This window comes from Chrysoperla carnea, chromosome 3 (genome assembly GCF_905475395.1).
Source record: "Chrysoperla carnea chromosome 3, inChrCarn1.1, whole genome shotgun sequence".
Taxonomy (NCBI): domain Eukaryota; kingdom Metazoa; phylum Arthropoda; class Insecta; order Neuroptera; family Chrysopidae; genus Chrysoperla; species Chrysoperla carnea.
Window position 1 is genome coordinate 57401116 of NC_058339.1, and position 11518 is coordinate 57412633.

The 11518-nt window shown below is 28.3% G+C and overlaps 1 protein-coding gene across 1 annotated transcript; it reads right to left on the bottom strand.

The window, feature by feature from the left end:
* Positions 1-7894: 7894 nt before the first annotated feature.
* On the bottom strand, positions 7895-9861 carry LOC123294870. Its single transcript, XM_044876053.1, has 2 exons — positions 9778-9861; positions 7895-9086 (listed from the first exon to the last, which is right to left on the bottom strand). Exons 1-2 carry the CDS (start codon positions 9799-9801, stop codon positions 8175-8177), a joined length of 936 nt encoding a protein of 311 aa, XP_044731988.1. The 5' UTR covers positions 9802-9861; the 3' UTR covers positions 7895-8174.
* Positions 9862-11518: the final 1657 nt, after the last annotated feature.

Below are 11518 nucleotides of genomic sequence, written 5' to 3' on the forward strand. Positions count from 1 at the left end.
TAAATTTTGTCTAAATTTAGAATTATTATAATTTAAAAAATTTGGTTTCATTCAATTTTTATTCGGTGTTTATTACAAGTGTGCAGAAATTAATTAAAATCTTTGAATAAAATTAACAAAATTTTCCATCAACACATTTATTTATTTCATTTATTACGTTATATAATTAGGAATAAATAATAAATAAATTAACTTTTTTTTTGTAGGTATTTCAATTAATTAATATTAAGACAAATATAGTATTAAATTAAAAATTTTAAAGAAATCCATCTCCTAAACTCATGAACTGATTTTGATTTTTTTTATAGGTAATTTGATCGAGAATGTTCTTAACTTTTTCAAGAAAATTTACTCAGCGTTTTGAAGATCATCGTTTCTTTTCTAGTTGTTTCGGGTAAAGAAGCCTTAACTCGCACTTTAATCATAGCTAAGAACACTCTCCATCAAATTACCTTTCAAAAATAAAAAAGGAAATAGGGTCATTCGTTTGGGACTTATGATACAACAGATAGACACACAGATGCACAGAAACGTTAAACTTATAACAACCCACTTTTTTTCGGGGATTAAAAATACAGTTTGTTGTTCAATTTCATGCCTTCCAAAATAGACGCTGGATAAATATCCACTAATGCCTCAGATATAAAAAAAAGTGGTCTAAATTTGTCTCCAGATATTTAAAATTGATAGAAAAGAAATGCAGTTTAACCAAGGTTCACAAATGGAATGATTCGAGCCAGTTATGGAAGAACGATAAAATCAACTTCTCATCTGGATTCAAAAGTTCTAGCATGTATATAGCAGATGTATCATAAAAACAGATAGCTGTTGGTACTTTTTAGAAACAAGTACATTCTTGGGAATTGGTTTTATGGAGGAAGCTTCTTCATTTAAGTTACTATTGGACACTCAGTTTTTTACGTATTTACAGAAACAATTCTTAACACGTTTATGTGCAAAGGGTAGTGGAGAAATATTCAAATTTACGCTAATTAAAATTACTGTAGATAAAACATAAGATTGCATACTTGGTATTTTATTTTGAATACATATTTTGTATTCAAATTGTTATAATATAAATATGTATTTCTCACAGTGTTTTTAATGATGTTGAATTACTAAACAAAAAGTCAAAACGACTAAAAAGAGAGGAATTTTAAGTATAATGTGTCAGATATATCTGTGTGCCTGTCTGGGGCAACGTAGCTCCCAAACGGATGACGCTTCTAAACAATTTTTTTGTTTGTTTGAAAGGATATTTGACTGAGAGTGTTCTTATATATATTTCAAGTTCAAGTTAAGGATTTCGTACCTGAAATCAACTAGAAAAGGGACGATGATATTCTAACGGATGAGCAAATTTTCTTAACATAGCTCTTTCGATCAAATTATCTAAAATCGGTCCATTCGTTTAGGAACTACGATGCCACAAACGACTGGATTACACCTGATTTTGTGTCGAAACTGTTGTTTGAAACATTTTTTCGTAAACCAGAGTGTTTACCCGTTTACAGCAGGTACCTATTGATTATATTTTAAATTCATACGTTACATATATTTTGTATGTGTTTGCTATATCTCTAACTTATCTATATCCTTTGTTCGTTATCTTTCTTTACTTACATGATGTAAAAAAACAAACGAATGCGTAATCAACACTGTCTATTTATGGTATTTCAACAATTAACTCAGTCAATTGTTTGTTTTCACTTGCCATTCATGCTATCATCTAAGTATAATTTAACCAAAAAATTATGTACTATTAACTGCAATTTTACTATTTTTCATGTAATGTGGAAGTGATATGCCTTCGAATCTAAAAATATATCGAGAACTCAATCCTTCTAGAATATGTAGAATTAGAGTTCTAATCCCCGAAGGACTAATATCCAGCCTTCAATTCCGGAAATGGCACTAATTCTCTAATCTTTGATATGCATTTGTGGACTAATAATACTTGCATAAAATGTATTAATTCTAAATACCTCCAGGCTAATTCTTTGCGTGTTAATTTTTATATTTTAATACTTCTCAAAACCGTTAAAATGTTTTAACTAGGTACATGCATAAAATTTTTCTATTATAAAAATTATTTTAACTTGCTGTAGTAAATCTTATATCCACAATGGAATTTGCAAAAAGAAATTATTCATAATAGTAATACTTTCACTTTATGTAATTTTAAAATCTAAAAAAAAAAAATCGTTTTTCGTCGACCACATGCGATGATGCGCTATTGTATATATGTACAATAAATATAGTTTTATACCTACCTTGTTTATTTATATTGACATAATAATGACTTGATTAACTCTCTTATAAATTTGAAAAAAAAACCTAAGCAGCAAAGCTTTATGACAAAGGTTATATTTTCCCCTCAATAGATACATTCTATTATTAGATATTTTTAAAGCGTGTGGATTTTTTTTTATCTCGTCACGTTTTTAAATACATGGACTTTTGACAAAACAAGATTGGAAGTAGATTGGAGAGCCGATTTTACCAAAAAAACTGCACTGCCTCAAGGCAGTATTGTGGTTTAGAAATTTGAAGAAATTGATTTATTTTGCATATTTTTAAAGATTAGATCCTCTAGAATGGACCCTTTAGAATATGCCTTTAAACATATGAGGTAGAAGACATTGCACATGTTCTTGATACTATGTTTTTCGAGATAGTTGACATGATATCTCCAGTTCTACTTGACTGACTCCTTTGATGTTTGGGGGGAAATCTTTTTTATAAACCTCTCTATCGACTGAACATTGAATTTAACAAGTGAAAACAAACAATTGACAGTGTTGTTTACTCTGTCACATTACACAAACATACATGTCACACATATAAATGTATCTGATAATCCCATATTACCATATTAATACATAGGTACTATAATACATAGTGTTGATGCGCAATCGTTTGTTTTTTGACGTCACGTAAATAACAAAAGATATTCACTTTTAAATAGACGCACACACAACTGATATTCCTATATTAATACATACTATAAAATTTGCACCTAATTAACGCCCTCGTGGGTAAACAGTGATGTTTACAAAAAAATGTTTCAAACAAAAGTTTTTTTTTTTTTTATAAGGAACATTTTTTACATTTAAACTTTTGTTCTATCTCTAACGGTTTACAAGACGGGTCCTACGGACCCAAGACCCAATTGACCTATGATGCTCATTCAGAACTTGACCTCACTTTTTACGTCCTGAGTACGCTGTAAAAATTTCAGCTCGATATCTTTTTTCGTTTTTGAGTTATTGTGTCCACAGACGGACGGACGGACGAACGGACAACCGGAAATGGATTAATTAGGTGATTCTATGAACACCTAAACCAAAATTTTTTTCGTAGCATCAATATTTTTAAGCATTACAAACTTGGGACGAAACTTAATATACTATGTATATTTCATATATACATGGTATAAAAACAATTCAATTTTGAACTATATTCCGATTTCCAATCCTTTTCTTAGTGTCTGAAGAAATGAGTCAATTATCAAAAGCGGTATGTTAACTTAATACTTCCATAAGTTCCATTTGCCTAGCAAAACCTTAAATCCACGTTTTTGTTTAAACTAAAAAAGGTTGTTGGAGATACCCCAAATATTTTTCATATATAATATACCCAAAACCCCTCAGCGAATGATCTGAGGGTTACAATACGAATGTATATTACAGCATCATTTCTTCCCGTTGAACTACGGTACAGTGTATTAGTCTATATTTTCATGGGAAATTTCACTAAAAAATTAACAAAGAACTTACCTTGCTCTTTGCTATTGTAAGCAAAACAACAAGCTTGTTTTACTTTAATAAATTCTAGAATAACTTTTATGGTTCAGTTGAATTAACTCAATTTTATGCGACCTTGTCGGTAATAAAAATAAATTTAGGCGGTATTATCTTAAATGTAAAAGAAATTTTAATTTGGAAGGTTAATGCTAGATTTAATTATTATGTGAAACAAACAACCTCGCACTTTGCATAAGTGTTTTATAAACGGAAGAAATTTTAAAAGTAATGTAAAACTTATCAACGTAAATAGTGGTCTCAACATTTTTACTTTGTATTTAAAAATTATTTTTTAATTTTATTATTATCAGGCATCATTGAACGTTAAATAAAGTTATTTTTCGCAGGATTTATGGATATTTATTTATTTAATTTTTATACCATGTATATATGAAATATACATAGTATTATAAGTTTAGTCCCAAGTTTGTAACGCCTAAAAATATTGATGCTACAAAAAAAAAATTGGTATAGGTGTTCATAAAATCACCTAATTAATCCATTTCCGGTTGTCCGTCCGTCCGTCCGGCCGTCCGTCCGGCCGTCCGTCCGTCCGTCTGTGGTCACGATTACTCAAAAACGAATAGAGATATCAAGCTGAAATTTTTACAGCGTGCTTAGGACGTAAAAAGTGAGGTCAAGTTCGTAAATGAGCAACATGGGTCAATTGGGTCACGGGTCCGTAGTACCCATCTTGTAAACCGTTAGAGATAGAATAAAAGTTTAAATGTAAAAAATGTTCCTTACAAAAAAATAAACAACTTTTGTTTGAAACATTTTTTTGTTAACATCACTGTTTACCCACGAGGGCGTTTATTAGGTACAAATTTTATAGTATGTATTAATATCAAAGTGAGTATCTTTTGTTATTTACGTGACGTCAAAAAAACAAACGAGTGCGCATCAACACTTGCGCATTATATGAGAATATCAGTTAAATATGTCAGATATGTATGTATGTGAAATGTGACAGAGTTATCAACACTGCCTATACATGGTATTTCAACAATTAACTCAGTCAATTGTTTGTTTTCACTTGTTTACAATATTTTTAACTTGTAACCATTTTTGAACCTTCAACCAGTTTCGGATTGTTTACAAACTTCTACTATTGTTATTTATATCACAAAACACAAACTCAATTCATAGTTTTCGCTTTTCAAAACAAAAAAATTGTTTAATCTTATGTTATTATATCTCAACAAGTGAAATTTACAAAATTTAAAAAACCCCGACAAATGCGATGTATTTCTAACACTCCTTCTTAAATCATTATCACAGTGATGGTCAAGGACATCAGATGAGATGAAAAAGATATTTAGAGAGCTATCATTTTTTGGGACAAATTTTTGGAAAAATTTAATTGAAATTGAAATATTTGAGTTGAGTTTGTTCTTTTGAATCACCTAATTATTTTACCATTTTACTTTTCAAAATGAATTGAGGCAGGTTTGTTTGACCATTCATTTCCATAGTAATTATTTATATGTTAAAACTAAACGTCATGCCTTTTCCAAGATGAATCTCTGAAAAATCATCGAAATTGAAGATCAGCGCCAATTTTAGTTTTTTCGAGAACGGAACTCTAAGCTCGCACTTGAAGTAACACGCATAATTAAGAACACTCTCCGATAAATTACCTTTCAAATGAAACCAAAAAAATTAAAATCGGTTCATCCGTTTAGGCGCTACGATACCACAGACAGACAAACACACAGTCACACACACACACATATAGCGGCCAAACTTATAACACCCTTTTTTTAAATTCAGGGGCTAAAAATAAAGCAGTCAATACTTTTAGTATTTCTTTGTTTAACTCATAAAATGTTAATTTCTGACAGTGTTTTTTCTAGTATTAAAAAACTATTTAAAAATACATGATTTTTTATGCTTTTTAACTTAATTTACCTAGAGTTAGAGACGACCAATCGACTTCTTCTTCTGATGGTAATTGTATTATAATATCCTTTACATGTGTACAAACATTTCTGACACTATGCCTACAACAAGAAAAGCCATATTTTGAAATAAAGGTTAAAAAAACACGTAAAGATATCTAAGAAAATGCATTTCATTCAAAATAATGAGAAAAAAATTGTTGACCTTTCAATTCTGTTAAGAATATCCAATATTTAGAAAGCTGGGGAATTTAATTCTTACATAATCTATGAGTAATTTTCACTATTGCTAAAATAAAACTAGGTGTAATATTTCTCAAATGTATTCAATTCTGTTCAATGACATTAAACTATCTTAAGTGTTGACCACGCTTCATTAGCATTACTTACTATTTTCCACACTTCCAGAAATGACCAAAGTTGTGTATTCAATTTTCCTTTCTACCATAATTCAAACTGGAATTTTGTTTTAAAGTTGTTTTTAAAGGTTGACAATTTTGTCACCTTTCAAAAAAGTTTTTCTCAGGTTTACAAATAAATTATACAGATATCATCACCATCAATTAATAAAAAAACCAACTACATACAAAGTTTTTTTTTAACATAAAATGTATTTCTATATTATCTATTTATACTTTAAACACACTTAAATATAAATTCAACATAATTGAATTAAATTAGAGATAAAATAAGATAAAAAATAAATTGATGATATATTTAAGAATTTCATATTTAAAAAAAAAAATATTTATTTTGACTATTATTTTGTCTCATTATTTTAAAGTATCAATATTGAAAAAAAATCTTTTTTATTATTCAAACTTTCTTCATGTTTTTTTGTACACAAAAAAATATGTGGAATTTACCAATAATAATTATTAATAAAAATAACAAAATTTCGAAAATGTGAATAAAACTTTAAAAATTAAATTTTTTAAACAACTTGATCAACTTTTTAGTCTATAAATTGGCTAAAGATTTATAAATTTAAAGATGTAAATTTGAAAAAAATAGTAACTATATAAAAATATCTTGTTTTATTTAAACAATAACTGGTCACTGACTCTTTCTATTGAATGCTATTAGATATTATGTTTGAAAAACTATTCCGAGTAACATAATTATTTATGACCTCAAATTTTGAAAAGTAGTTTTCGATTTCGATAGCATTTGTGAATAACAAATTACGCTTCTATTAACAAAAGACAAAATAACATAACTGCTACTGTAACAATGCTGACCGTAGGATACATCCTTGGTAGAGATTTACTTAGACATTCTTTCTTGTTTGTCAATGATTTTCAATCATTACTTTTCAATACAGATTAAATGCTACCATGTACAATAGTTTATGCCTTTATAAAATTGTGCGTCGTAGCAATTTCCTTATGTCTCAAATCGGCACATCCTTTCGAGTAATTTTGTTCTTGTTCTAGCAAATTGGTAAAAGTTACAAATCTGTTTATTCATTCATTCAAATTCTAAACCAAATAAAAGTAAATTAGTTAGAAATGATTCCCTCAATAATCTCACTGTCTTTTTGAACTTTTAGTAATAAATCTATTGAAAATTTAAAACAAAAAAACAAAAATATTTATAAAAGAAAAACGTATTTATTTCAATATATATAAAAAACGACATTTAAAAAAATAATAAAAAAAAATTATTAAAATCAGAAATTCATGATAAAAATTTCAAATCTTTCTATAATATGGATTAAACATATATTGGGGTCACATATAAACGTTTTTTTGTATGTTTTTCTTAATAAAATGGACTAGAAATTAAAATAATACATTTTTGTTGTAGGTAACACCATCAGATTATTTACTTAATGTGCGTAAAATTACTTTGCCAGTAATTGTATATTGTTTGTTTTAATAAAAAGAAAATTATATTGTACGATTCACTTTGTTCTATGAAAGTGTTTTCTAGATGATTAACTATCTTCCACGGAAATTCAATTACCTCATTATCAAATTATTATTTTTTTATTAACAGTGATGACTTTTATTTTTCTATCATTGTGGAATTTAACTTTTTATTTTTTACAGCAAGTATTTTTATGATAAGGAATTTCTGTAAGTTTTAACAAAACCAATAAAGAGTGTTAATTAATCTGCAATTGTTTAAAAAAAATTCGTAATTTAAATTTAGAAACTGAAAAAAATCATAAAAATTGCTTGATATAAACAAATAAAAAGTATGCAAACTCACAATAAACCTTGATAGATATCTTAAAATATCTCCTTGAACTTCATTCTAGATTTTATAATTAGGTACCCGTTATTTATTAATTTTTTCTTTTGAATTTGTACTGGAAAGAAGATTAAGAATCTGGAAAAAATATTTACAAAAGCATTTTCTGAAATGTTAATTAGAAATTAACATTAAGAAGTTTCCTCAATATGAGAACAATATTAACTAAAAATTTTTGTATATACAGCTGATGAGTTATTTAAATCTTTCAATCCCATCCGTGTGAGGGTTCTTCATGGTGATGATGATGTTCAATTGGTACCCAGACATTTTCCCACACTGGTTTTGATACTTTCTTCCATTCTTCTACTTGTGTTTCTTTCCATACTGGCACCCAAATCTGTTTCCATTCATCTTTCCATATTAATTTCTTGTCCGTTACCCATTCTTGTTTTTTAACTGTCTTCCATACTTGAATTTCTTCTGTTTTCCATGCTTGTTCTTTTTTAGTGATCCAAATTTGTTTTTTGGCTGGTTTCCAAATTTGTTTCCATTCTTCTTTCCATTCGAGTTTTTTGTCAGTGACCCAATATTGTTTCTTTTCTGTACGCCAGATTTTCTTCCATACTGGTTTCCATATTAATTTCTTCTTCCAAATATCATGTGCTACTACTTCGTAGCCATGATCATCTTTTCCAAGATGATGTGGTCCAGGAACTCCAACCTTTACCCATTCTGGTACATAACTCTTTTTCCAATCTGGTACCTGCACTTCTTTCCAAGCTGGCACTTGTATTTCTTTCCATACAGGTTTCCAAACTTTTTTCCATGCAGGCACTTGAATTTCTTTCCATGCTGGAACTTGCACTTCTTTCCAAATTGGTTTCTGTATTTGTTTCCATTCTGGTACTTTATGTTCTTTCCATATTGGTACTTGAATTTCTTTCCAAACTGGAACTTGAATCTTTTTCCAATCAGGTTTCCAGATTAGTTTCTTGGAAGGCTTCCATACTTTGACCCATTCATCTTTCCAAACCAATTTCTTTTTCCAAACACCTTCAGGTTGGTGATGGTCATCATGGTGTTCTGGCGGCGGTCCATAGGAATCTAATCCACGTTTATCGCGTACTGCAACTGGATTCGTTAGTACTGGTCCTACGAATAAAATCCCTAGCAACGCCTATACGAAAAAAAAAGAAAAAGAAAAATTAGTCAAAGAAATTCATTTTGAAGAAAAAAATTGGAAATTGATTTATAAAATTGATAGTATCATAGCCCCGGCCCCCAAAAAAATAAATAATTTAATGTTTTTTTGTAAATTATTTTCGAGAACACAACATTTTCTTCTGGGAATTGCCAAAATTATTTTGCTATTAGAGTAAACCGTGATCCCGATGTTATAATCATAAAGTAATATAATTTCACGAACGTTTCAAACATTTCTTTTTATAAAAATGTTTTCGCCAAACATCGACCCAATCAATACGAAATATCAACAGTGGCATTGATTAAACAAATAAGTACTAAGCACTTTTTATATTTGACTTATAAGCTGCTTTTTATTCGAATATTTGGTGTCGTTAACTTAACAAAAACTCAATGATTGCATCGTAATTTGGAGCATTGTTTTTCAAAAATTTAAATATAAAATCGAAACTTCATAGTTTCGAAAAATAATTTAACTAAATGTCCTTCGTAATTTTAGTTTTTGAAGGAAGTATTCTAATTAAATATTCCAATTGGTTCGTTATATACGAATTAACAATGAAATCACACTAGATATTAAAATTTCACGTAAAAAATCACTGTTTATTTTTAAAACTAACAATGGAACAATTATTTTTTAAATAATCAAAAAAGAAAACACTAACCAATAATGACCACGATAATCGCATCTTGTATTAAATTTTGGTTGCCAACACACAACCAGAAATGTATTTGTCAAAAGACACTAATGGTCTTACTAACTAAATTTGGTAAAATTGCCTGGTTAAATACTATTATGATTATGTGTAGAGTGTTGTATATCTCATTTGAAAAAATTGTTTTTTTTTCTGCCCCACTCGCTTTATTCATTAAGCAAATAAATGTAAATAAAAATAACATTATTTCCCTATGCATTCAAGATTGTAGGTAATAAGTTTATTCGTATACATACATATATGCACTCATCTTTACATACACACAAAAATTACCATTATGATCAACATTCACTTTTTAGTGGGGTATACCAAATGATCAATTTATTTTCATAAATTTTATATATTTTATATTATATATTATAAAGTACTAGAGTGATACCCACCCGCTTCGCTGCGTTTAAAAGTAAAGATTGATAAGTTTGCTCTCAAATGATTACTTTTACAGAAATCTGTAATTTATGGCAATGTCAAATTAATTTAATTTTTGAATTTTTTAATAATATATCTTTATAAATTATATCTCATGTGTTATTCTGATATATCAGCTATATTGCTGTACAGATTCATTAAAAACCATTCGCTAGTTTTAGCGTGAAAGCGTTACAAACAAACAAACAAATAAACAAACAAACAAACAAGCAAACATGCTTACTTTCGCATTTATAATATATAGAGATTATTGGTATGGTAACAAAATTAATACGAATTTGTATGCCCCTTGATAATTTGTAAACCGTTAAAGTCAATATTATATAATTTTAATTATAACAACATTTTCTTTTTTGAGTATGACTTAATTGGTCTAGAAATAATTTTGTTTTTAAACAACCTTCAGACTGTTGGTATCAATTTCTCCGTTACGTAGTAGGCATTTCATTCAGCAAGGCAGTTATCATTATCTCTGTAAATCGTACGTTCCTTGTGTACCATAAGTGGATCCAAGAACCGACGAGCATAGTAAACATGTCCCGATAATATGCAAATTTTACTTTTTTCAAATTCATTTTAATGAAATTTGCTATTTTTAATTGAACAAAACAAACCAAAAATTGTTTAAGGTAGTTCCTCCGCGACAGTCCAGTCAAAAAGTTTTGGACTAATACTATCATTCAATGCATTAACTGTGCTATGACTATTATACATATACCATATATTATTTTCACAAGACTGTAGTTACACACTAATTTATCTCCTATACGTATACAGACACACACTATGATATATACGTTTACCATTAGTTTCTATATCCTCTCCATAAAAAACATCGCTAAAACGAGTTATTTATTTAAGTTTTTTATCGAAACTATATGGTAAATAATTTTTATTTTTTTTTATATATTTTCTAAATATAGTATTCTACATTATATTAGTTTTTCATAGAGATGGTGAGCGTCATTCATTTATAAATAAATATAATATTTGTAAATTTGTGTATTTTTATACGCTTCTCCCATGTACACGTACAAATTGCGTCACTTTTAATTGCTAATATCTCATGTATGGCATGGTAAATCATCTTCTAATTTTAACAGCATGTGTATTATGAATTAAATATTTTATATTCTGAGTTTTGAGAAATTCTTGAAATATCACTTTCGTGTAGGTACTATCTTAAAAAAATTATACCTTGTAATATCTTAAGTTAAACCAGAGAAAATAAACAACTGACTGAGTTAAGTTTTGAAATACC

Coding starts and splice junctions, on each gene's coding strand:
- LOC123294870 (XM_044876053.1), bottom strand. CDS start 9,801: ATGCGATTATCGTGGTCATTATTG. Junction 9,087..9,777: donor GATTATCGTGGTCATTATTG/GTTAGTGTTTTC, acceptor TTTTTCGTATAG/GCGTTGCTAGGGATTTTATT.